The 26,088-nt window shown below is 65.1% G+C and overlaps 3 protein-coding genes across 10 annotated transcripts; 1 reads left to right on the forward strand and 2 right to left on the reverse strand.

Moving 5' to 3' along the window:
* Positions 1-295: 295 nt before the first annotated feature.
* On the reverse strand, positions 296-2,616 carry LOC308187295 (kinesin-like protein KIF22; the record flags this gene model as incomplete). Its single annotated transcript, XM_080609476.1, has 4 exons — positions 1,934-2,616; positions 876-1,008; positions 677-804; positions 296-585 (listed from the first exon to the last, which is right to left on the reverse strand). Exons 1-4 carry the CDS (start codon positions 2,016-2,018, stop codon positions 296-298), a joined length of 636 nt encoding a protein of 211 aa, XP_080465602.1. The 5' UTR covers positions 2,019-2,616.
* Positions 2,617-2,752: 136 nt separating this feature from the next.
* LOC308187290 (ceramide synthase-like) lies at positions 2,753-12,961 on the reverse strand. 4 transcript variants are annotated; one of them, XR_013944585.1, is made up of 7 exons: positions 12,517-12,961; positions 11,972-12,108; positions 10,984-11,067; positions 8,816-9,035; positions 6,836-6,931; positions 3,738-4,205; positions 2,753-3,612 (listed from the first exon to the last, which is right to left on the reverse strand). XR_013944585.1 is itself a non-coding variant. In XM_080609469.1 (6 exons), the coding sequence occupies exons 1-6, from the start codon at positions 12,697-12,699 to the stop codon at positions 3,939-3,941; spliced, it is 987 nt and encodes a 328-aa protein (XP_080465595.1). In that variant the 5' UTR covers positions 12,700-12,961; the 3' UTR covers positions 2,753-3,938. The 4 variants fall into 4 exon arrangements, 1 of the variants encoding a protein (XP_080465595.1); XR_013944586.1 differs by having other exon boundaries at positions 2,753-3,001; positions 3,158-4,205; XR_013944587.1 differs by having other exon boundaries at positions 2,753-3,053; positions 3,158-4,205.
* Positions 12,962-13,862: 901 nt separating this feature from the next.
* On the forward strand, positions 13,863-24,020 carry ALDOA (aldolase, fructose-bisphosphate A). 5 transcript variants are annotated; one of them, XM_080609472.1, is made up of 10 exons: positions 13,926-14,022; positions 14,458-14,547; positions 17,651-17,772; positions 18,842-19,053; positions 19,556-19,610; positions 19,936-20,096; positions 20,940-21,023; positions 21,105-21,279; positions 22,616-22,815; positions 23,797-24,020. In XM_080609472.1, exons 3-10 carry the CDS (start codon positions 17,661-17,663, stop codon positions 23,890-23,892), a joined length of 1,095 nt encoding a protein of 364 aa, XP_080465598.1. In that variant the 5' UTR covers positions 13,926-14,022; positions 14,458-14,547; positions 17,651-17,660; the 3' UTR covers positions 23,893-24,020. The 5 variants fall into 5 exon arrangements, with proteins under 5 accessions (XP_080465600.1, XP_080465598.1, XP_080465597.1 ...); XM_080609474.1 differs by lacking the exon at positions 14,458-14,547 and having other exon boundaries at positions 13,863-14,022; XM_080609471.1 differs by lacking the exon at positions 13,926-14,022 and having other exon boundaries at positions 14,438-14,547.
* Positions 24,021-26,088: the final 2,068 nt, after the last annotated feature.

Raw genomic sequence — 26,088 nt, forward strand, 5'->3', positions numbered from 1 at the left:
GATGTGGGGGGGATTTGGGGGGGGAAATGGGGATTTGGGGGCAGATATGGGGCCGTATGGGGATTTGGGGGGGGTAACGGGGGCTTTGGGGGGGATATGGGGATTTTGGGGGGAGAAATGGGGATGGATATGGGCATTGGGGGTAGATATGGGGATTTTGAGGAGGATGTGTTTTTTGGGGGGGGGATACGGGGGGGAAATGGGGATTTAGGAGGAGTATGGGAATTTTTTCAGGGGTATATGGATTTGGGGGGGGGGATAAGTGGGTGATATGGGGGTCTGGGGAGGGATCTGTCTATGGGGGAGAGCAGATCTGAAGACCCGGGGGGGACCTGGGGGTGGGACAGGTTGATAAATGTGGGGACACCGGTGGGGGGGGGGGGGGACGTGAACAAAGGGAGGTGACATGGGGTGAGTCGGGGGGGTGGTGGGGGGGAAGCGGGGCCCAACGCACCTCCTCGCAGTACACCTCCATGCAGGCCACGGTGACGCGGCGGCTGTCCCCGACGGCCTCCAGCACGTCCTCGAGGGCGCGCTGCACCAAGCCGGGCTCCCCCTCGCTGCCCAGCATGGTGTGCGTCTTCCCTGGGGGGGGTGGGCACCAGCACCGTGTCACCCCCCCAGGAGGGTCACCGCGGCACCAGGGACACTTGGCGGGGGGGGTGACAACGCTCACCGGAGCCGCTGGGCCCGTAGGCGAGGACGGTGACATCGCGGCCGGCCAGGAGGTGGGACAGCAGCGGGCGGACGGAGCCCTCATAGACGGCGGCGGTGGAGCTGGCGGCACCGTAGATGGCATCGAAGCTGAGGAAGGAGGCGTTAGGAAGGGGGTGGGGGGCACCCATGGGTGCCGCCCGCCTTCCCCCGGGGCTCACCGGTAGCGGGAGGGGGCGTTGGGGGGCTCCTCGCGCAGCTCCAGGGTGTGGGAGTCGAGGGGGAGCAGGCAGGGCTCCTCGCCGGGGGGGCCGGGGCGCAGGCGGACGCAGACCTGCACCCGGCGGGGGGGCGCTGGGGGGGCACCAGCACCCGTTGAGGTGGTCCCGGCTGGACGACGAGTCCTCACAGCCCCCTGTCACCTCAGGAAGTGTCCCCCCACAGCCCCCCTGTCCCCTCACAGCCCCTCATCCACCTACAAAACGTCCCCCCACACCATTCCCCTCAGGATTTGTCCCCTCACAGCCCCTTGACACCCCCAAAATGTCCCCTTACAGCCCCCGTCCCCTCACAGCCCCTCGTCCCCTCATGAGGTGTCCCCTCAGCCCTTTTCTCCCCTCACAGTCCCTCCTCCCCTCACAAAACGTCCCCCCACAGCCCCTCTCCCCTGACAGCCCCTTGTCCCCTCACAAAATGTCCCCTCAGAGCCCCGTCTCCTCACAAAACGTCCCCTTACAGCCCATCCTCTCAGGAAGTGTCCCCTCACAGCCCCTGTCCCCCCGAAAACCCCTCATCCCCCCACAAAATGTCCCCTCAGCCCCTGTCCCCTCACAAAACGTCGCCTGACAGCCTGTCCCCTCATGAAGCGTCACCTCACAGCCCCCTGTCCCCTCACAAAATGCCCCCCTAACAGCCCCTCGTCCCCTGACAGCCCCTCGTCCCCTGACAGCCCCTCGTCCCCTCACAAAATGTCCCCCCACAGCCCCTCTCCCCTGACAGCCCCTTGTCCCCTCACAAAATGCCCCCCTAACAGCCCCCGGTCCCCTGACAGCCCCTCGTCTCCTCACAAAACGTCCCCTCACAGCCCCTCTCCCCTCACCGAACGACCCCTCAGCCCTTTTCCCCCTCACAACCCCTCATCCCCTCACCGCCAGAACCCCCTAAAGCCTCGCACCCCCTCCCCAGAACCTCCCTGAACCCCTCCGGCCGCCCAGATCCCCCCAATTCCCCTCAGATCCCCCCAAATTCCCCCCCCCCGGCGCCCTCAGCCTCCCCGTACCGGCCGCAGCCGCCGCCGCCATCGCTCCCGCCCGACCGTTTGAAGCCGCGCGGCGGCAGCCAATGGGAGGCGAGGAGGTGCGCATGCGCAGTGCGGGCAGCCCCGCGGGGCAGGGCGAAATGGCGGCGGTTGCTTGGCAACGCGGGAAGGGGAGGGGACAAAATGGCGGCGGTTGCCTGGCAACGGAGGGCAAAGAGGCGGGAACGGCGGTGGCGGCGGCGGTTGCCTGGCAACGGGGGCGGGGCGAAGCCAAACGCGCCCAGTTCGTACTGGGAAAGGGCCCAGTTTGCACTGGGACTGCGCCCAGTTTGTATTGGGATTGGGCTGAGGGTCCCAGTTTGTACTGGGAGTGGGCCCAGTTTCTACTGGGACAGTTCCCAGTTTGTGCTAGGATGGGGCTGGGGATCCCAGTTTGTACTGGGATGGGGCTGAGGGTCCCAGTTCATACTGGGAATGGGCCCAGTTTGTACTGGGATGGGGCTGGGGGTCCCAGTTCGTACTGGGAAGGATCCCAGTTCATTCTGGGAAAGGGCTGGGGGTGCAAGTTTGTACTGGGAAGTGTCCCAGTTTGCACTGGGATGGGGCTGGGGGTCCCAGTTCGTACTGGGAATGGCCCCAGTTCATACTGGGAAGGGGCCCAATTCCCGACCTCCCAGCGGGCAGTGACCTCAAGGGTGTGACATCAGCAGTGGGGTGGTGACGTCATCATCAGGGCGGTGACATCATCGGGGCGGTGACATCATCGGGGCGGTGACATCATCGGGGCGGTGACATCACGATCCCCCCCCCCCCGCATGTCCCCAAGGAGGAGCCGGGCCGTCCCCAAAGTCCTTTAATGCAGCGGCCGGGACAGCGCGGGGGCACCCTGCGGGCACCCATGGGTGGGGGTGACTCCCCTGAGACCCCCAGAGGGACCTCAGGGTGCCCCTAAGGACCCCAGGACCCCCTTGGGACCCCCCAAAGGACCTCAAGGTGCTCCTTGAAGTCCCCAGATTCCCTTGGGACCCTCACAAGGACCCCAAGGACCCCTTGAAGACCCCAGAACTCCCTTGGGACCCCCATAAGGACCTAAGGGTGCTCCCTGAAGACCCCAGGACCCCCTTGGGACCCCAGTATGGACCTTAGGGTGCCCCCTGGAGATCCCAGGACTCCCCACATGGACCTCAGGGTGCCCTCTAAGGACTGCTGGAGACCCCAGGACCCCCTTGGGACCCCCACAAGGACCTCAGGGTGCTCCCTGAAGACCCCAGGACCCCCCTAAGGATATCAGGGTGCCCTATAAGGACCCCAGGTGCCCCCTGAAAAACCCAGGATCCCCTTGGGACCCCCACAAGGACCTCAGGGTGCCTCCTAAAAACCCCAGAATCCCATTGGGACCCCAAAAGGACCTCAAGGTGCTCCCTGAAGACCTCAGGACCCCCTATATGGACCTTAGGGTGCCCCCTGAAGACCCCAAGACCCCCTTAAGGACCTTAGGGTGCCACCTAAGGACCCCAGGATCCCCTTGGGACCCCATTTTGGACCTCAAGGTGCTCCCTGAAGACCCCAGGACCCTCTTGGGACCCCCAGATGGACCTTAGGGTGCTCCATAAGGACCCCAGGACCCCCTTGGGACCCCCTTAAGGACCTCGGGGTGCGCTCTGAAGACCCCGGAACCCCCTTGAGACCCCCATAAGGACCTCAAGGTGCCCCCTGAAGACCTCGGGATCCCCCATAAGGACCTCAGGGTGCCCCATGAGGACCCCAGGACTCCCCATTAGGACCTAAGGGTGCCACCTAAAGACCCCAAGACCCCCGTAAGGACCTCAGGGTGCCCCACAAGGACCCTAGAGCCCCCTTGGGACCTCCATACGGACCTCAGTGTGCCCCCAGAAGTCCCCCCGCCCCCACAACCGCCCCAGGCCACCCCCTAACCCCCCCCCCAAACCCCCCTCGAAGGACCTCAGGGTGCCCCCCCACCCCCACCCCACCCCACGGGACGCCCACCCCGCAGTGGCGGCGGGGCTCAGGGCGGGTGCCGGGGCGGGGGCCGGAAGAGGCGCCAGGCCCCCCGGCAGATGAGGCCGAACCAGTAGAGCTGGGGGGCCAGGAGGGCGGCGGCGGCGGCGTTGTAGGCGGGGGGCAGCGCCCCCGGCACCCGCAGCAGGGGCACCCCGAGGTGGCGCCCGTAGGCCCAGTACAGGTAGGGGAAGAGGAGCACGCGGCAGCCCAGGAAGGTCACCAGCATGGCCACCCCGTTGAGCTTGTGCAGCGCCGTGTGCTGCCGCTTGTACTGCAGGGGGGGGCGGGGGAAAGGGGTGAGGTACACGTGGGATGGAGGCCCACCACCGTCCCATGTTCTCCCGGGGACCCACGTGGCGAGGGACACGTGGGGTGGGGGCCCGCCACTGTCCCAAGTCATCCTGGGGACTCAAGGGTTGGGGACGCGAATGTTGAGGGAGACGTGGGATGGAGGCCCACCACCACCCCATGTTCTGCCAGGGTCCCACGTGGTGAGGGGCATGAGGGGTGGGGGCCTGAATGTTGAGGGACATGTGGGATGGGGGCCCAGCACCGTCCCAAGTCATCCTGGGGACTCAAGGGTTGGGGGACATGAGAGGCTGGGGGCCCACCACCATCCCAAGTCATGCTGGGGACTCAAGGAGTTGGGGACACAAAGGGTTGGGGACCCAAATGTTGAGGGACACGTGGGGTTGGGGACCCACCACCATCCCATGTTCTTCTGGGGACCCAGATGTTGAGGGACACGAGGGGTTGGGGACCCACCAAAGTCATCTTGGGGAGCCAGGGGTTGGGGACGCAAGGGGTTGGGGACCCAAATGTTGAGGGACATGTGGGTTTGGGGGCCCACCACCACCCCATGTTCTGCTGGGGACATGAAGGGTTGGGGACACAATGGGTTGGGGACCCAAATGTTGACGGACATGTGGAGTGGGGGCCCACCACCACCCCGTGTTCTTCTGGGGACTCAAGGGGTTGGGGACACAAAGGGTTGGGGACCCAAATGTTGAGGGACACGGGGGTTTGGGGACCCACCAAAGTCGTTTTGGGGAGCCAGGGGCTGGGGACACGAGGGCTTGGGGAACCCAAATGTTGAGGGACACAGGGGTTTGGGGACCCACCAAAGTCGTTTTGGGGAGCCAGGGGCTGGGGACATGAAGGGTTGGGGACATGAGGGCTTGGGGAACCCAAATGTTGAGGGACGTGTGGGGTTGGGGCCCACCACCACCCCACGTTCTGCTGGGGACATGAAGGGTTGGGGACACAAGGGGTTGGGGACCCAAATGTTGAGGAACACGTGGGATTGGGGACCCACCACCACCCCATGTTCTTCTGGGGACCCAAGGGATTGGGGACATGAGGGGTGGGGGCCCAAATGTTGAGGGACACGTGGGGTTGGGGGCCCACCTCCATCCCATGTTCTCCTGAGGACATGAAGGGTTGGGGACACAAGGGGTTGGGGACACAAATGTTGAGGGACACGTAGAGTGGGGGCCCAGCACCACCCCATGTTCTCCTGGGGACCCAGATGTTGAGGGACACGAGGGGTTGAGGACCCACCACCACCCCGTGTTCTTCTGGGGACTCAAGGGGTTGGGGACACAAAGGGTTGGGGACCCAAATGTTGAGGGACACGTGGGGCTGGGGGCCCACCACCACCCCAAGTCATGCTGGGGATCCACGTGGTGAGGGACACGAGGGGTTGGGGGCCCACCACCACCCCATGTTCTCCCGGGGACATGAAGGGTTGGGGACACAAGGGGTTGGGGACCCAAATGTTGAGGGACACGTGGGGTGGGGGCCCACCACCACCCCATGTTCTTCTGGGGACCCAAATGTTGAGGGACACAAAGGGTTGGGGACCCAAATGTTGAGGGACATGAGGGGTTGGGGGCCTACCACCACCCCATGTTCTCCCAGGGACCCAGATGTTGAGGGACACGTGGGGTGGGGGATCCACCAAAGTCATCTTGGGGAGCCAGGGGTTGGGGACACAAGGGTTGGGGACCCAAATATTGAGGGACACGTGGGGTTGGGGGCCCACCACCACCCCAAGTCATCCTGGGGACCCAGGGGTTGGGGGACATGAGAGGTTGGGGGCCCACCACCACCCCATGTTCTGCTGGGGACTCCAGGGGTTGGGGACATGAGGGGTTGGGGACCCAAATGCTGAGGGACACAAGGGGTTGGGGGCCCACCACCACCCCATGTTCTCCCAGGGACCCAGATGTTGAGGGACATGAGGGGTTGAGGACCCACCAAAGTCATCTTGGGGAGCCAGGGGTTGGGGACACAAGGGGTTGGGGACCCAAATGTTGAGGGACACGTGGGGTTGGGGGCCCACCACCACCCCAAGTCATCCTGGGGACCCAGGGGTTGGGGGACATGAGAGGTTGGGGGCCCACCACCACCCCATGTTCTGCTGGGGACTCCAGGGGTTGGGGACATGAGGGGTTGGGGACCCAAATGCTGAGGGACACAAGGGGTTGGGGGCCCACCACCACCCCATGTTCTCCCAGGGACCCAGATGTTGAGGGACATGAGGGGTTGAGGACCCACCAAAGTCATCTTGGGGAGCCAGGGGCTGGGGACACAAGGGGCTGGGGACCCAGATGTTGAGGGACACGAGGGTTTGGGGGCCCACCACCACCCCATGTTCTTCTGGGGACCCAAGGGGTTGGGGACACAAAGGGTTGGGGACCCAAATGTTGAGGGACACGAGGGTTTGGGGGCCCACCACCACCCCATGTTCTCCCAGGGACCCAGATGTTGAGGGACACGTGGGGGTGGGGACCCACCACCACCCCATGTTCTTCTGGGGACTCAAGGGGTTGGGGACCCCGGGGCTGGAGCCCCCCCGGCCACCCCATTGTCCCCCCGGGGCCGCGTTTCGGGGCTCACCAGGATGAGGACCTTGCCCAGGCAGACGAAGGGGGTGCTGAGCTCCGCCATCAGCAGGCAACCCAGGAAGAAGTCGCCCTTCCCCTGGCGCCACAGCTGGGGGGGGGACACGGGGACATTTGGGGACACTTGGGGACACGTGGGGACATGCGGACACGGGGACACGGCCATGGAGAAGCCAACAAGCACCATGACTCCGTGGTGGACCTCCATGAGTAGCTCCGTACCAAGGAGGTGTTCCACCACAAGTGTCCCCAAGTGTCCTCAAATGTCCCCAAATGTCCCCAAGTCCACACCAAGCCACCATCCCTCCACCTCTACATCCCCATGACACCCCTGGGTCCCCACACTGTTCCCGTGTCCCCAAGGTGTCCCCCCGGTCCCTGTCCCCACTCACGGTGGCCACGGGGAAGCAGACGAGCACCATGGCGGCGTGGTGGACCTCCATGAGCACGTCTGTCCTCATGGCCACGGAGAAGCCAACAAGGACCACAGCGTGGTGACCTCCATGAGTAGCTCCATCCCCAGGTGACCTTCTTCTACCCCGTGTCCCCAAATGTCCCCAAGTGTCCCCACGGCCACGGAGAAGCCCACAAAAACGTGGTGGACCTCCATGAGCACGTCTGTCCCCATGGCCACGGAGAAGCCAGCAAGGACCACAGCGTGGTGACCTCCACGAGTAGCTCCATACCCAAGTGACATTCTTCCACCCCATGTCCCCAAGTGTCCCCAAGTGTCCCCATGACCACGAAGAAGCCAACGAAGGCGTGATGGACCTCCATGACCACGTCCACACCCAGCCGCCATCCCTCCACCTCCACATCCCCACGGCACCCTCGTGTCCCCACGCCGTTCCCGTGTCCCCACACTGTTCCCATGTCCCCAAGGTGTCCCCCCGGTCCCTGTCCCCCACTCACGGTGGCCACGGGGAAGCAGACGAGCACCATGGCGGCGTGGTGGACCTCCATGAGCACGTCTGTCCCCATGGCCACGGAGAAGCCAACAAGGACCACAGCGTGGTGACCTCCATGAGTAGCTCCATCCCCAGGTGACCTTTTTCTACCCCGTGTCCCCAAGTGTCCCCAAGTGTCCCCAAGAGTCCCCATGACCACGGAGAAGCCCACGACAGCATGGTGGACCTCCATGAGCACGTCTGTCCTCATGGCCATGGAGAAGCCAACGAGGACCACAGCGTGGTGACCTCCACGAGTAGCTCCACACCCAGGCAATGTCCTTCCACCCCATGTCCCCAAGTGTCCCCAGGTGTCCCCAGGTGTCCCCATGACCACGGAAAAGCCCACGACACCGTGGTGGACCTCCATGAGCACGTCTGTCTTCATGGCCACGGAGAAGCCAACAAGGACCACAGCGTGGTGACCTCCACAAGTAGCTCCATACCCAGGTGACGTCCTTCCACCCCATGTCCCCAAGTGTCCCCAAGTGTCCCCAAGTGTCCCCGTGACCATGAAGAAGCCCACGAAGGTGTGGTGGACCTCCACGACCACGTCCACACCCAGCCGCCATCCCTCCACCTCCACATCCCCACGGCACCCTCGTGTCCCCACGCCGTTCCCATGTCCCCAAGGTGTCCCCCCAGTCCCTGTCCCCCACTCACGGTGGCCACGGGGAAGCAGACGAGCACCATGGCGGCGTGGTGGACCTCCATGAGCACGTCTGTCCCCGTGGCCACGGAGAAGCCAGCAAGGACCACAGCGTGGTGACCTCCATGAGTAGCTCCATCCCCAGGTGACGTCCTTCCATCCCATGTCCCCAAGTGTCCCCAAGTGTCCCCAACTGTCCCCATGACCACGGAGAAGCCCACGAAGGTGTGGTGGACCTCCATGAGCACGTCCACACCCAGCCGCCATCCCTCCACCTCCACATCCCCATGGCACCCTCGTGTCCCCACGCCGTTCCCATGTCCCCACACCATTCCCATGTCCTCAAGGTGTCCCCCCCCCGGTCCCTGCCCCCACTCACGGTGGCCACAGGGAAGCAGACGAGCACCATGGCGGCGTGGTGGAGCACCATCAGGAGGTCCTTGCGCAGGTAGGCGCCAGCGGCTGCCCGCAGGGATGGCGGTGGCCCAGCTTCGTGTCCCTTGACGCGCCCGCGGTGCCAGTGGCACAGGAACATGGCGTAGACGTCGTACACAAAGTAGGGGACGGCGAACTGGGGGTACGCCCCCGCCAGCCAGTGCCTGCGGGGGGGCGCAGCGAGGACACCGGTGTCCTCGGAGGGCACAGGGGGAGGGTCTCGGGGGGACACGTGGGGGGACTTGGGGGTGGCACGATTTGGGGACATGGACACCCAGGGATTTGGGGAGACCCCAATTTGGGGGACCTAGACACCCAGAGATTTGGGGACACCCCGATTTGGGTGACCCAAGTGTCCCAGGTGGCTTTGGGTCACCGCAATTTGGGCACCCAGACACCCAGGGACTTGGGGACACCCCAATTCGGGGCACCCAGACACCCAGGGATTTGGGGACACCCCGATTTGGGGGACCCAGACACCCAGAGATTTGGGGACACCCCGATTTGGGGCACCCACCTGTCCAGGTGACTTGGGGACACCCCAATTTGTGGGACCCAGACACCCAGGGACTTGAGGACACCCCAATTTTGGGGACCCAGGTGTCCAGGGTGGCTTTGTGACACCCCAATTTGAGGCACCCAAGTGCCTGGAGATATGGGGACACCCCAATTTGGGGCACCCAGACACCAACAGATTTGGGGACACCCCAGTTTTGGGGAGCCAGGTGTCCCAGGTGGCTTTAGGACACCCCAATTTGGGGGATCCAGGTGGTCGGGGTCTTGGGGACACCCCAATTTGGGGCACCCAAGTGTCCCAGTTGACTTTGGGACACCCCAATTTAGGGGACCCAGCTGTTCAGGGTCTTGGGGACACCCCATTTTGGGGATCCAGGTGTCCAGGTGGCTTTGGGACACCCCGATTTGGGGCACCCAGGCACCCAGGGATTTGGAGACACCCCAACTTGGGGGACCCACTTGTCTGGAGATACGGGGACACCCCAATTTGGACCACCCGGATACCCAGGGACTTGGGGACACCCCAATTTGGGGGACCCAAGTGTCCCAGGTGGCTTTGGGAAACCCCAGTTTGGGTTTGGGGCACCCAGACACCCGGGGACTTGGGGACACCTCAATTTGGGGCACCCAGACACCAACAGATTTGGGGACACCCCAATTTTGGGGAGCCAGGTGTCCCAGGTGGCTTTGGAAGACCCCAACTTGGGGGATCCAAGTGGTCGGGGTCTTGGGGACACCCCAATTTGGGGCACCCAAGTGTCCCAGTTGACTTTGGGACACCCCAATTTAGGGGATACAGGTGTCTGGAGATATGGGGACACCCCGATTTGGGGCACCCAGACACCCAGGGACTTGGGGACACCCCGATTTGGGGGACCCAAGTGTCCAGGGTGACTTTGGGACACCCCAATTTGGGCACCCAGACACCCAGGGATTTGGGGACACCCCAATTTTGGGGATCCAGGTGTCCAGGTGGCTTTGGGACACCCCAATTTGTGAGACCCAGACACCCAGAGACTTGGGGACACCCTGATTTGGGGCACCCAAGGGTCCGGGTGACTTGGGGACACCCTGATTTGGGGCACCCAGACCCCAGAGAACTTGGGGACACCCCGATTTGAGCACCCAGGTGTCCCAGGTGACTTTGGGACCCCCCAATTTGGGGGACGCAGGTGGTCAGGGACTTGGGGACACCCCAATTTGGGGCCCCTCATGTGTGTGTCCCCCCCCCCCCCCGTGCCCCCTCGGGGTGCCCCTGGGCCGTCGCCCTTGGGCCCGAGGCGCTCGGGGCCGCCCGCGTCATCGCCGGGGGCCGGGATAATCCCGGATGAGCCCCGCCAGCTGCCGCCGTAATCCCCCGCGAGGACGCTGTGTCCCCTGTCCCCCCCTGTCCCCTGTCCCCCCCTGTCCCCTGCCCCCCCCCGTTGTCCTTCATCCACCCCCCGGATCTGTGCGGGGCACCCATGGGTGCTGTGGGGACGCTGCAGGGCCCCGTCGGCGTACTGGGGTCGGCTTTGGAGTTGGGGGGTGCTGGGGGCACCCATGGGTGCTGGGGGGGGGTGCTGGGGGGCACCCATGGGTGCCGTGGGGACTCACTGGTCGTCGATGACGTGGCGGCAGGAGGAGGAGATGATGTAGCCGGCCGTGGAGGCCATCACCGCCTGCACCGAGGACACCAGCCTGGGGGGGGGACACATTGGGGACACCTCGGGGACATGGGGACACCTCGGGGACACGGGGACACCAGGGGACAGCCACCCTGCCACCCCCATCCCCGTGTCCTGACGCAGCCATCCCCGCTGTCCCCGGTGTCCCCCAACGTCCCCGGTGTCCCCCGGTGTCCCCAAGTGTCCCCCCCATGTCCCCAGTGTCCCCCAGTGTCCCCCAGTGTCCCCCAGTGTCCCCGTGCCGCATCATCCCCGACCCCACTGCAGTCCCAGCCCCGTGCCAGCTCCGTCCCTGTCCCCCCGCTGTCCTTGTCCCCGCGGTGTCCCCGTCCTGCCCCTGTCCCTGTCCCTGTCCCCATCCCGTCCCTGTCCTTGTGCCACTTCCGTCCCTGTCCCTGTCCCCATCCCTGTCCCCACCTTGTCCCTGTCCTGTCCCTGTCCCCATCCCGTCCTTGTCCCCATCCTGTCCCTGTCCTTGTGCCACATCCGTCCCTGTCCCTGTCCCATCCCTGTCCCCGTCCTGTCCCCCTCCCTGTCCTGTCCCTGTCCCCATCCCTTTCCCGTCCTGTCCCCATCCCGTCCCTGTCCCTGTCCTTGTGCCATGTCCATCCCAGTCCCGTCCCTGTCCGTGTCCCCATCCCATCCCTGTCCCCCTCCTGTCCCTGTCCTTGTGCAACCTCCATCCCCGTCCTGTCCCCAAACCATCCCCGTCCCATCCCTGTCCCTGTCCCCATCCCCTCCCTGTCCCCCTCCTGTCCCTGTCCCTGCACCGTCCCTGTCCTTGTGCCACCTCCATCCCTGTCCCCGTCCCCTCCCTGTCCCCCTCCCGTCCCCATCCCCTCCCGGTGCCACATCCCTCTCTGTCCCTGTCCCCCCCCCCCATCCCCTCCCGCCCCCCCCAAGGTCCCGCTCCCCACCTGGCGGCCACGATGACGGCGTCGGGCTCCGGCCAGCGGAGGCCGGGCAGGCGGCGGAGGCCGTTCTTGGCCAGCAGGAAGAGGCCGGGGAAGAAGAGGAGGCCGCCGGCCAGGGGGGCGCCGGGGGGGGCCATGGCCTGGGGGGATTTTGGGGGTTGAGGGGGGGGGGGGAGGGAGGGGGTCCCGGCCTCCCGCCCCGCCGCCCGCACCGCTGGCCACGGGGAGGGGCGGGGCTCAGGGGGCGGGGCTTAAAGGGGCGGGGCGCCAGGGGGCGGGGCCAGAGTGGGCGGGGCCCGAGGGGGAGGGGCTTAATGAGGGGAGGGGCCTACCCCCCCTCAGGGGCCTACCCCCCCCTCAGGGGCCTACCCCCCCTCAGGGGCCTACCCCCCCCTCAGGTGCCCCCCCCTCAGGTGTCCCCTCACCCAGGTGCCCCCCCTTCCCCTTCCCCCCTCATTTGCATAAATTTGCATCCCCCTCACCCCGCCCCTCGCCCATTCACAGAGGTAGATCCGTCAGGCCCCGCCCCCTCTGTCTCATTTGCATACATTTGCATGCAGGCCGCAGCCCGCCCCCCTCAGGGCGCCGCGCGTCGCCAAGGCAACGGGTGGACGGGGCGAGGTGCGCACGCGCGGCGCCGCCCCTCCGGATTGGCCGCCCGCGGAGCCAATGGGGTGAGGAGGACAGGGAGCGTTGCCGGGCAGAGCAGGCGGAGCGCCGGCCGCTCCCATTGGCTGAGGGGGAATAAACCCGCAGGGCGTGCCGGCCAATGGGGAGGCGGGACGCGCGTTGCTATGGCGACCGGGGGGGCGTCGCCACGGCAACCAAGCGGCAGGCGGGCGGCGCGAATATCAACGAGAGGGGCGGGGGCTCGCGCCCCTAATTAGCATATTTATCATGAATATTCATGACGTGGCGTGATCCTGAATATTAATGAGGCCGCGCCCGCCCCTCGCGCCACCGCCCCTCCCCTGCCACTCAACAAGCCACGCCCCCTCGCTAAGCCACGCCCCCTCGCTAAAGCCACGCCCCCTCGCGCCCCTGACTCCCGCCCCTCGGGCCCCGCCCCTCGGGGGGGCCGTTGCTATGGAAACCGCCCCCCGGGTCGCCATGGCAACGCGGCCCCGCCCCTCCCTGAGGAGGGCCCAAAAGGGGGGGGGCAAAAAGGGGGGGGGGGGGGTCCAAAATTGGGGGGGGGGGACAAAATTGGAGGGGGGGGGTCCAAAATTGGGGGGGGGGGGCAAAATTGGAGGGGGACTCCCCCCCAAAAAATATATAGGGGGGGCAAAATTTGGGAATTATGGGGGGAAGGGGCGGGGGGGGGGGTCCCCAAAATGGGGGGGGGCGGCTAAAAAATATGGGGGGGGGGGGCTAAAAAATTTGGGGGGGACTAAAAATAAGGGGGGGACCCCAAAAAATATGGGGGGGGGTGCCCCAAATTGGTGGGGGGGGGCTAAAAACCATGGGGGGGTCTCCAAAAATCGGGGGGGGGGGGGCAAAAAAAAGTAGGGGGGGAGCTTAAAAATCGTGGGGGGGGGGCAAAAAATGAGGGGGGGGGGTCCCCAAAAATAAGGGGGGGGGCCCAAAATATTGGGAGTTCCCCAAAAGGGCATGGGGGGGGGTCCCAAAAAACACCGGGGGGGGGGGGAAAAACATGGGGGGGGGGGCAAAAAAACATGGGGGGGGGCCAAAAAAAACATGGGAGGGGCCAAAAACGAGGGGGGAGGGGATCGCAAAAATAAGGGGGGGGTCCCTAAAGTGGGGGGGGGTCCCCCAAAATGGAGGGATCCCCCCCCCAAAAACTGATAAAGGGGGGGGGGTCAAATGCGAGGGGGGGGGGAAGGGGGGGCTCCCCTCCCCCCCCGAGTGCCGGGGGGGGGGGAGGGGCTGCGGGGTGGGGGAGGGGCGGGGGGGGGGGCCCCCTATTTTTGGCCGCCGAAAGGGCAGAGGGCACCGGAGAAGGTCAGGGCGGGGGGGCCCCCCCCGGCGCCCCCTATATAGCGGGGAGCCCCCGGCCCCCGGCTGCTGCCCCCCCCTCGGACGCCCCCACCCTGGTGAGTTTTTGGGGGGGGGTCTTTTTTTTTGGGGGGGGGGGGGGGCCCAAATTGCCCCCCCCCCACTCCCCAAGACCCCTCCCCCCAGCACCCCCAAAACCCCCCTCTCATCCCCCCCCATCTCCGTACCCCCCCCCCTGGACCCCCCCCCAAATCCCCCCTGGACCCCCCCCAAATCCCCCCTGAACCCCCCCAAATCCCCCCTGGACCCCCCCAAATCCCCCCTGGACCCCCCCCAAAAAAAACCTGGACCCTCCCCAAACCCCCCCCCCAAAAAAAACTGCCCCCCCCCCATCCTCCCTCACCCCCCCCAAATTCTCTCTGCCCCCCCATGTCATCGTGCCCCCCCCCCCCGTAGCTCCCCCAAACCCCCCCCCCACCCCAAAAGGATGCGGTGGGCCCCCCCGTGACTCAGCGCGCCGTTGCCCCTTTAAGAGCGCGCCTTCCCGGTCCCCCTCCCGTGACGTCACCTCTCGGCAGGCCCCGCCCCCCCGTTCCGCGCGTCCGGCCGCTCCCCGAGCCCAGGTGGGGGAGGGGAGGGGGGGGCCGGGGGGGGGTGAGGGGGTCGTAAGGGGGATGAGGGGGGTTTGGGGGGAAAAGTGGGGATTTTGGGGGCGGGAGGGGGAAATTTGGGGGGGAAATTGAGGTTTTGGGGCGAAGGGGGAGGTTTTGGGGCGAAAAAGGGCGATTTTGGGGGCGAGGAGGGGTTTGGGGGGAAAAAGGGCGGGTTTGGGGGTGGAGGAGTCGGGTTTGGGGGGAAAGGGGGGGAACTGGGGGGGAAGGGGTTGGGCAGGGGGGTGTTAGGTTTTGGGGTGAAAAGAGCAGATTTTGGGGGTTTGGGGGAGGGGGCAGAGATTTGGGTGCAAAATGAAGAATTTTGGGGCAAAAAGGGGAAGGTTTGGGGTGCGGGGAGAGATTTGAGGTGAAGCAGGGAGATTTGGGGCGCGGGAGAGGTTTTGGGGTGAAAAGCTCAGATTTTGGGGCAAAACGCCCAAATTTTGGGTGTGGGGGGAGATTATTGGCGGAGGGACCCAGATTTGGGGCGAAATAAGGATTTTTGGGTTAAAAGGGGTGATTCGGGGGGGAAAACGCAGGTTTGGGGCTAAAGGAGGCTGGTTTGGGGGCGGAAAGTGCAGATTTTGGGTGTGGGCGCAGATTTGAGGCAAAAAAGCGCAGATTTGGGGTTAAAGGAGCAGATTTGGGGTGAGAAACGCAGGTTTTGGGGGAAAAGAAGGTGATCCGAGTGCGAAAAACACAAATTTTGGGCCAAAACAAGCCGGCGAGGGCGAAAAGTGCAGTTTTTGGGCCGAAGGGAGCGGATTGGAGCCAAAAGTGCAGATTTTGGGTGCGGGGGCAGATTTTCGGGGGCAAAAAACGCAGGATTTGGGTGCGGGGGGGTGGGGTGGGGTGGTTTTGGGGGCAAAAAGTGCCGATTTGGGGCAAAAAGAAGCCGATTTTGGGGTGAGAACGGGAGGTTTTGGTATCCAGGAGAGAATCTCGGGGGCGAAGGGCGCGGGTTTGGGGCGAGCCTGGCGGATTTTGGGGGAAAAAAGGGAGGTTTTGGGGCCCGGCCGGGGGGCGGGGTGCCCTTGAAGCGCCCTTGGGTGCGGGGGTGGCCCCTGGGTGTCCCCTCCCCTGTCCCCTCCCCCCGGGTGTGTCCCCGTGTCCCCTCCCCGTCCCCTCCCCGCTGCCATTTCGGCGCCGGCTCCCGCAGCGCTCGGACACCCGGTGGGTGGCCCCGCACCCTTGGGTGCCCCTTGGGTGGCCCCAGGTCCCTTGGGTGGCCCCGTGTCCCCCTTGGTGTCCCCCTTGGGTGGCCCCTGGGTCCCTCCTTGGTGTCCCCAGGTCCCTTGGGTGGCCCCGTGTCCTCCTTGGTGTCCCCCTTGGGTGGCCCCTGGGTCCCTCCTTGGTGTCCCCAAGTCCCTTTGGGTGGCCCTTGGGTGGTTCCTTGGGGTCCCTTGGGTGGCCCCAGGTCCCCTCGGTGTCCCCTTGGGTGGTTTCTCGGTGTCCCCTGGGTCCCTCCTTGGTGTCCCCCTGGGTTCCCTTGGGTGGCCCCGTGTCCCCCTGGGTTCCCTTGGGTGGCCCCAGGTCCCACTCGGTGTCCCCCTTGGGTGGTTCCTTGGTGTCCCCTTGGGTGGCCCCAGGTCCCTTGGTGTCCCCTGGGTCCCTCCTTGATGTCCTCGGTGTCCCCTTGGGTGGTTCCTTGGTGTCCCCTTGGGTGTCCCCTGGGTCCCCTTGATGTCCCCTTGGGTGTCCCCACGTCCCCTTGGGTGGTTCCTTGGTGTCCCCTTGGGTGGCCCCAGGTCCCCTTGGGGCCTTCCTTGGTGTCCCCTGGGTCCCTCCCCGGTGGCCCCAGATCCCTTGGGGGTCCCCATGGGTGTCCCCAGGTCCCTTTGGGTGGCCCCTCGGTGTCCCCTGGGTCCCTCCTTGATGCCCTTGGTGTCCCCTTGGGTGGTTCCTCGGTGTCCCTTGGGTGGCCCCTGGTACTCTTGGGTCCCCCCTCGGTGTCCCTTGGGTGTCACCAGGTCCCCTTGAGTGGTTCCTCAGTGTCCCTTGGGTGTCCCCTGGGTCCCTTCTTGGTGTTCCCAAGTCCTCTTTGTGTCCCTTGGGTGTCCCCACGTTCCCCTGGGTGGTTCCTTGGTGTCCCCTTGGTGTCCCCTTGGGCGGTTCCTCCGTGTCCCTTGGGTGTCCCCAGCCACCCTTGGGTCCCCCCTTGCTGTCCTCTCTCCCCCTCCCCACTTCCTCGCTGTCCCCTCAGCACCCATGGGTGCCCCCTCCCGGCCACCAGGGGCCCTGCCCCCCCTCTCGTGTCCCCTCTGTCCCCCCGGGGTGTCCCCAGGTGGCCACCAGGGTCCCCATCCCCTGCTCTGGTTCCTTGGGGTCTCCTTGGGGTCCCCGATGTCCCCACGTCACTGGTGCCCCGACGTCCTCTGGGGGGTCCCCGACGTTCCCCATGGGGTCCTCGATGTCCCCTGTGGGTTCTCCGTGGGGTTCCCGATGTTCTTTGTAGGGTCCCCGATGTTCTTCATGGGTTCTCCTACGGGGTCCCCCGTGTTCTCCGTGGGGTCCCCAATGTCCCCCATGGGTTTCTTTGTGGGGTCCCTGATGTCCCCCGTGGGGTTCTCCACGGGGTCCCCAATGTCCTCTGTAGGATCCCCGATGTTCTTCCATGGGGTCCCCGGTCTTCTCTATGGGTTCTCCTTGGGGTCCCCAACGTTCTCCTTGGGGTTCCCCGTGGGGTTCTCCATGGGGTTCTCCATGGGGTCCCCAATGTTCTCCAAGGGGTTCTCTGTAGGGTCCCCAATGTTCTCCATGGGGTCCCCGACGTTCCCCACGGGTTCTCCATGGGGTCCCCAAAGTTCTCCGTGGGTTCTCCACGGGGACCCCGATGTTCTTTGTAGGGTCCCCAACGTTCTCCAAGGGGTTCTCCATGGGGTCCCCGATGTTCTCCATGGGGTCCTTGATGGTCTCCATGGGGTTCTCCTTGGGGTCCCCAACGTTCTCCATGGGTTCTCCATGGGGTCCCCGATGCTCATGGGTTCCCCGACGTTCTCCACGGGTTCCCCAATGTTCCCCTGCCCCCACCCTCTCCCCGTGTCCCCCCGTGACGCTGTCCCCCTGTCCCCAGTGCCACCACCATGCCGCACCAGTACCCGGCGCTCACCCCCGAGCAGAAGCAGGAGCTCTCCGACATCGCCCGGCGCATCGTGGCCCCCGGCAAGGGCATCCTAGCTGCCGATGAGTCCACTGGTGGGCACTGGGAGGGACTGGGAGGGCACTGGGAGGGACTGGTGGGTGCTGGGAGGGTGCTGGTTGGGACTGGTGGGCACTGGGAGGGGGTTGAGGGCCACTGGGAGGGCACTGGGTGGGGGTTGAAGGGCAGTGAGAGGCAACTGGGACAGACTGGGAGGCAACTGGGACAGACTGGAAGCAACTGGGACAGACAGGAAGCAACTGGGAGGCGCTGCCCTGCCCCGTGTTGAGGAAGTGCTGGGGAGTGAGTCAGCTCTGATGGGACTGGGAGGGGCCGAGGGGCCACTGGAAGGCACTGGGAGATATGGAGAGGCACCGGGAGGGCACTGGACCTTACTGGGAGCCACTGGAGCGGCACCAGGAGGGCACTGGAAGCTACTGGGATGAACTGGGATGGCAGCAGGGAGGATGGGGAAACAGCTGAGCACCTCGAGGTGGCACCGGGGGGCTTTGAGAGCTCCTGGGGTGGTACTGGGAGGCACTGGGGCACCACCAAGAGCCCAGGAGGAGGTACTGGGTCATACTGGGTCATACTGGGTCATACTGGTATGGCTTCAAGGAGAATGGGGAAGTGTCTGAGAACCTCGAGGTGTCACAAGGAGGTCCATGAGAGCTCCTGGGATGGTACTGGGAGCTACTGGGAGGCACTGGAGCACCACCAAGAGTCCGGGGGGTCATACTGGGACATACTGGGTCATACTGGGACATACTGGGTCATACTGGTATGGCTTCAAGGAGGTTGGGGAAGTGTCTGAGAACCTCAGGGTGGCACCAGGAGGTCCATGAGAGCTCCTGGAGTGGCACTGGGAGCTACTGGGAGGCACTGGGACAGCACCAAGAGCCCAAGGGGGCATACTGGGACTTACTGGGGCGTACTGGGATGTACTGGAACATACTGATATGACTTCAAGGAGGATGGGGAAGTGTCTGAGAACCTCGAGGTGGCACCAGGAGGTCCATGAGAGCTCCTGGGATGCTACTGGGAGCTACTGGGAGGCACTGGTGCAGCTCCGGGAGACCATTACGGGTTACTGGGGGTAAACTGGTCTATACTGGGCCACCCCAGGCAGCATCGCCAAGCGGCTGAGCTCGGTGGGGGCGGAGAACACGGAGGAGAACCGCCGCTGGTACCGGCAGCTGCTCTTCACGGCTGACAAGCGCGTGGACCCCTGCATCGGCGGCGTCATCCTCTTCCACGAGACCCTCTACCAGTCGGCCGATGACGGGCGCCCCTTCCCCCAGGTCATCCGTGGCAAGGGCGGCGTCGTTGGCATCAAGGTGGGGACCTCGGGGACACGGTGGGGGACACGGGGACCGCAAGGGCGTTGGGGGGATGTGGGGGCTCCTTGCTGCTGGTCAACCAGGTCAACGGGGTGGTTTCGTTAGGTGGCCGTGTTGGGGTGGGGATGTCTTGGGGACATCGAGGGTTTTGGGGGGTCTTGGGGACATGGGACACTCCTCGCTCCAGGTCAACCACATCAATGGTGGCTTTGTTAGGTGGCCACATTGATGTGTTGAGGTGGGGACATCTTGGGGACATTGGGGTGTTGGGGACATCAAGGGCGCTGGGGGGACTTGAGGTCTTGGGGACATGGGACACTCTTTGATCCAGGTCAACCACGTCAATGGCGGCCTCGTTAGGTGGCCACGTTGAGGTGGGGACGTCTTGGGGACATCACGGGGACTTTGGGGTGTTGGGGACACGGGGGGTGACATGTGGGCCGTGGGGACAGGGAGGGGACCAGGCCGGCGCCCCAGTGACCCTGTCCCCGTCCCCCAGGTGGACAAGGGCGTCGTGCCCCTGGCTGGCACCAATGGCGAGACCACGACCCAAGGTGAGTGCCACCACGGTGTCCCCATCCCCGACGCCGCCACCATGGTGTCCCCATCCCTGATGTCACTGTGGTGACCCCATCCCACCACTACGTCTTGTCGGCATCCCCATCCCTGATGCCACCATGGTGTCCCCATCCCTGATGCCACCACTACGTCATCATGGTGTCCCCATCCTTGATGCCACCATGATGTCATGTTGGTGTCCCCATCCCTGAAGCCACTGTGGCGTCCCCATCCCCCATGCCACCACAGTGTCCCCGCCCCCGGTGCCGTCCCCGTGCCCCGCGGGTGGCCCCGCCCCTGATGCCACCGCGGTGTCCCCAGGGCTGGACGGGCTGATGGAGCGCTGCGCCCAGTACAAGAAGGACGGGGCCGACTTCGCCAAGTGGCGCTGCGTCCTCAAGATCTCGGAGCACACGCCCTCGCGCCTCGCCATCCTGGAGAATGCCAACGTCCTCGCGCGCTACGCCAGCATCTGCCAGCAGGTTCCCGTGTCCCCCTTTCCTGTCCCCGTGTCCCCCTTCCCATCCCCGTGTCCCCTGTTGGTGCCCTGTGGTGGTTGGAGGCCTCCAGTTGACTTGGTGGCCCCTCCAGTTGACTTGGTGGCACTTCCACTTGACATACTGCCACCTCCACCCCTGGTGGCCCCTCCAGTTGGTGTGGTGGCCCCTCCAGTTGATATATTGTCACCTCTATGCCCTGGTGACACTTCCAGGTGGCTTGATGGCACCTCCCCTTGACATAGTGCCACCTCCATGCCCTGGTGGCCCCTCCAGTTGGCGTGGTGGCCCCTCCAGTTGGCGTGGTGGCCCCTCCAGTTGACATATTGTCACCTCCACGCTGTGGTGGCACTTCCAGGTTGGCGTGGTGGCACCTCCCCTTGACATATTGCCACCTCCACACCCTGGTGCCACCTCCAGTTGACGTATTGGCACCTCCAGTTGGCCTGGTGGCACCTCCACGCCCTGGTGGCACCTCCCCTCGACGTATTGCCACCTCCAGTTGGCTTGGTGCCACCTTCAGTTGACGTATTGGCACCTCCAGCTGGTGTGGTGGCACCTCCCCTTGACATTTTGCCACCTCCCTGCCCTGGTGCCACCTCCCTGTGTCCTCCCTTCGTGTCACTTCTCCGTCCCCACCCCCTGTGTCACCTCTGGGCACCCCATGGTGGCCTCCCAGCTGCGACGTGGCACCGTGTCACCTCCTGTCCCCCTGGGTAGCCCAGGCCACCTTCTGCCGCCCCGCACCCCGTCCACCATCGTGTCCCTGTCACTGCGTCCCCTCCCTGCCACCCTCGGGGTGTCCCTGACATCCCCGTGTCCCCACAGAACGGCATCGTCCCCATCGTGGAGCCCGAGATCCTTCCAGATGGCGACCATGACCTAAAGCGCTGCCAGTACGTGACCGAGAAGGTGGGTGATGTCCCCAGGGTGTCCCCAGCGTGTCCCCAGGGTGTCCCTGAGGTGTCCCCAACGTCCCCGATGCGTCCCCAGGTGCTGGCGGCTGTCTACAAGGCGCTGAGCGACCACCACGTCTACCTGGAGGGGACGCTGCTGAAGCCCAACATGGTGACAGCCGGCCACTCCTGCACCAAGAAGTACAGCCCCGAGGAGATCGCCATGGCCACCGTCACCGCCCTGCGCCGCACCGTGCCACCCGCCGTGCCCGGTCAGTGTCACCCGTCCCCGTGGCCGGGTCCCCGTGGGGTCCTTGTCACCGTGGTTACGTCCTCATGGTGTTTCCATACTCATGGCCGCGTCCCCATCGTGGTGGCCACGTCCCCATGGGGTCCCCATCATGGTGGCCACATCCCCATGGGGTCCCCATCCTGGTGGCCACGTCCCTATCCTGGTGGCCACATCCCCATGGGGTCCTCATCATGGTGGCCACGTACCCATGGGGTCTCCGTACTCCTGTCTGTGTCCCCATCACCATGGTGGTGTCCCCAGGGTGTTCCCATCACCGTGACCATGTCCCCACGGTGTTCCCATACTCATAACCACGTCCCCGTGGTGTCCCCATCACCGAGGTTTTGTCCCCATGGGGTCTCCGTACTCATGGCCATGTCCCCATCACGGTGGCCACGTCCCCATGGGGGCCATGTCCCCGTGATGTTTCCATACTCATGGCCACGTCCCCATCACCGTGGTAGTGTCCCCATGGGGTCTCCATACTCATGGCCGTGTCCCTATCACCGTGGTTTTGTCCCCATGGGGTCTCCATCACCATGGTCACATCTTCATGGTGTCCCCATACTCATGGCCATGTCCCTGTCACCCTGGCCACATCCCCATGGGGTCTCCAGACTCGTGGCCATGTCCCCGTGGTGTCCCCATCACCATGGTTATGTCTCCAAGGGGTCTACATACTCATGGCCATGTTCCCATCACTGTGGCCACGTCCCCATGGGGTCCCCATCGGGTCTCTATGCCCATGGCCATGTCCCCATGGGGTCCCCATCACTGTGGTTATGTCCCCATGGGGTCTCCGTACTCCTGGCCACCTCCCCGTAGTGTCCCTATTCCCATAGTGATGTCCTCATGGTGTCACCACCTCCATGGTCACGTTTTTGTCCCCATGGTGTCCCAGTCCCAACGGTGACCCCATGGCCCCGTAGGTGACCCCCTGTGGTGTCCCCATGGCCATGTCCCCACATTGTCCCCACGCTGCCCTGGTCCACGTGGCAGTGTCCCCATGGTGTCCCTAGACTTGCAGCTGTGTCCTTATCTCCCCGTGGCCATGTCCCCGTCCCCATGGCCGTGTCCTCATGGTGTCCCCATCTCCATGGTGTTGTCATCCTGATCCCCATGGTCATATCCTCGTCCCCATGGCCACGTCCTCGTGGTGTCCTCATCCCCATGGTTAAGACCCCATGGCCTTGTCCCCACGATGTCCCCATTCCCATATTTGTGTCCTCGTGGTGTCCCCATCCCCACGGCCACGTCCTCGTGGCATCCCCACGGCCACGTCCTCGCGGTGCTGACGCTGTCCCCGCGTTCCCCAGGCATCACGTTCCTGTCGGGGGGCCAGAGCGAGGAGGAGGCGTCCATCAACCTCAACGCCATCAACCGGTGTCCCCTGGCGAAGCCCTGGGCCCTGACCTTCTCCTACGGGCGGGCGCTGCAGGCCTCGGCGCTGCGGGCCTGGAGCGGCAAGAAGGAGAACACTAAGGCGGCCCAGGAGGAGTACGTCAAGCGGGCCCTGGTACGTCAACGGTGGGGACACCTGGGGGTGGAGAAGGGCTTGGGGTTGGAGGAGGTGTGGGGACGTGGTTGTGGTGGTCCAGGAGGACGTCAAGGAGGTTCTGGTACGTCAACGTTGGGGATATTTGGGGGTGGAGAACGTCTTGGGGTTGGAGGACGCGTGGGGACATGGTCACGGTCAAGGTGGTCCAGGAGGAGGACATCAAGAAGGTTCTGGTAGGTCAACGCTGGGGACATTTGGGGGTTGGAGAACGCATGGGGACATGGTCATGGTGGTCCAGGAGGACCTCAAGAAGGTTCTGGTAGGTCAATGTCACGGACATGGGGACATCTGGGGGTGGAGAACTTCATGGGGGCAGGGACGTGGTCAGGGTGGTCCAGGAGGACCTCAAGAAGGTTCTGGTACGTCAACGTTGGGGACATCAGGGTTACGGGGAGGGACGTGGGGACACCTCGGCCACCCATCCTGCCAGTCCTTGTCCTCGTATGCCACTGCCACCTGCATGGGGACAGCAGGGGGATGGAGAACCTTTGGGGACACCGTGGCTCTGCGGGGTGACAGCCCCGTGTCCCCAAGGGGGTGGCACCACAGCCGTAGAACGTGAGTCCGGGTGGTGCCACCACCGTCGCACGTGTCTCTGGGTGGTGCCACCATTGTCCCACACGTTTCTGGGTGGTGCCACCACCGTCCCACGTGCGTCTGGGTGGTGCCACCACCGTCCTATGGACGTGTGGATGGTGCCACCACCCTCCAAGGTGTGTTTTGATGGTGCCAGCACCGTCCCACGTCCATCTGGATGGTGCCACCACTGTCCCACGTGTGTCTACGTGGTGCCACCATCGTCCTATGGACGTGTGGGTGGTGCCACCACCGTCCCACGTGTCTCTGGGTGGTACCACCATTGTCCCACACGTTTCTGGGTGGTGCCACGGTGGTCCCACTTGTGACGGCCCCGTGTGACACGCGTGTCCCTGTCCCCAGGCCAACTCCCTGGCGTGCCAGGGCAAGTACACCCCCAGCGGGCAGGCGGGGGCGGCCGCCAGCGAGTCCCTCTTCGTCTCCAACCACGCCTACTGAGCGACGTCACCGGGAGCGCCGTGACGTCACCGGGGATGCCGTGACGTCACCGGGACGCGGTGACCGCCACGCCGTGTGACACTCCTGTCCCCGTCCCCTCGCCCTTCAATAAAGGAACGCTGCCTGCAGGGCCACCGCCTCGGGGGACACGGGGGGACATGTGGGGGACGTGGGGGGATGTGGTGGGGACACGGGGGGATGTGGGGACACATGGGGACATTGAGGGACACGGGGACGTGGAGGGATGTGGGGGGACATGGGGACATTGAAGGATGTGGGGACACGGGGGGACATGGAGGACATGGACGGGGGACATGGAGACATGGTGGGGACATGTAGGGACATGGAAAGGGGACGTTGAGGGATGTGGGGACGTGGTGGGGACGTGGAAATGGGACATTGAAGGACATGGGGACACGGAGGGACATGGGACATTGGTGGACATGGTGGGGACATGGAAAGGGGACATTGAGGGACGTGGGGACACGGGGACACGGGACATGGTGGGGACATGGGGATACAGAGGGAAATGGGACATTGAGGGACACGGGGACATATGGGATGTGGTGGGGACATGAAGGACATGGACATGGGACATCGAGGGACGTGGGGACGTGGTGGGGACGTGGGGACACGTGGGGATGTGGAAATGGGACATCGAGGGGCGTGGGGACACGTGGGGACGTGGTGGGGACACAAAGGGACATGGGGACATGGACATGGGACATTGAGGGACCTGGGGACATGTGGGACATGATGGGGACACGGAGGGTTGTGGGACATTGAGGGACACGGGGACACGTGGGGACGTGGAAAGGGGACATTGAGGGACCTGGGGACATGTGAGATGTGGCGGGGGGACGTGGGGACATGGGATGTGGTGGGGACACCTGGGACATGGACATGGGGCGCTGAGGGATGTGAGGACATGTGGGGACAATTGGGGACATGGAGAGAAAGGGGACATGGGGGATGCGTGGGGACATGGGGGGGACATAAAGGGACATGGAGGAAACGTGGGAAGTGGTGGGGACACGGGGACAATGGGGGACACGGGGTTTTGGGGTTATGGGGACATGGGGGGCACCCTGGGGACACATACGGGGACACGGGGACATGGCGGGGGACATGAGGGGACGTGGGGACATGGGGGGGGGGCGTGAGGGGACATGGGGTGGGGGACATGGGGACATGGGGGGGGACCCAGGGGACAGTGGGGGGAGCCTGGGGACAATTGGGGGGGGGGGGGTCTGGGGACAATGGGGGCACCCGGGGAACAACTGGGGGGGGGGAGGTCCAGGTGACATGGGGGGACACTTAGGGGACATTGGGGGGGACACCCAAGTGACAATGAGGGGGTCCCAGGGGACAATGGGGGATCCCAGGTGACAATGGGGGCGCCCAGGGGACAATGGGGGGGTCCCAAGTGACATTGGGGGCCCCCAGGGGACAATGGGGGGGTCCAGGTGACAATGGGGACACCCAGGGGACAATGGGGGGGGTCCCAGGGGACATTGGGGGGGTCCCAGGGGACAATGGGGGGGTCCAGGTGACAATGGGATGGTCCCAGGGGCCAATGGGGGGGGTCCCAGGGGCCAATGGGGGGGGGTCCCAGGGGACAATGGGGACACCCAGGGGCCAATGGGGGGGTCCCAGGGGCCAATGGGGGGGGTCCCAGGGGACAATGGGGGGATCCAGGTGACAATGGGGGGGTCCCAGGGGCCAATGGGGGGGTCCCAGGGGACAATGGGGGGATCCAGGTGACAATGGGGGGGTCCCAGGGGCCATTGGGGGGGTCCCAGGGGCCAATGGGGGGGTCCCAGGGGCCATTGGGGGGGTCCCAGGGGACATAGGGGGGGTCCCAGGGGACAATGGGGACACCCAGGGGCCAATGGGGGGGGGTCCCAGAGGACAATGGGGGGGGTCCCAGGGGACAATGGGGACACCCAGGGGCCAATGGAGGGGTCCAGGTGACAATGGGATGGTCCCAGGGGACAATGGGGGGGTCCAGGTGACAATGGGGGCCCCCAGGGGACACCGGGCCCTTGTTTTTGGCCCCCCGCGGAACCAAAACGGCGCGGAACCCCCGCGCCCGCCCTCGGGTTCCGGGGGGGGGACCCCCACGGTGGCGGCACCGCTCCCCCCCCCCCCCCCCCCGTTCCCAGCCAGCGCTGGGGGCGTGGCCTCCGCCCTGCT

This window comes from Anser brachyrhynchus (genome assembly GCF_964034855.1).
Source record: "Anser brachyrhynchus genome assembly, contig: SCAFFOLD_404, whole genome shotgun sequence".
NCBI classification, from domain to species: domain Eukaryota; kingdom Metazoa; phylum Chordata; class Aves; order Anseriformes; family Anatidae; genus Anser; species Anser brachyrhynchus.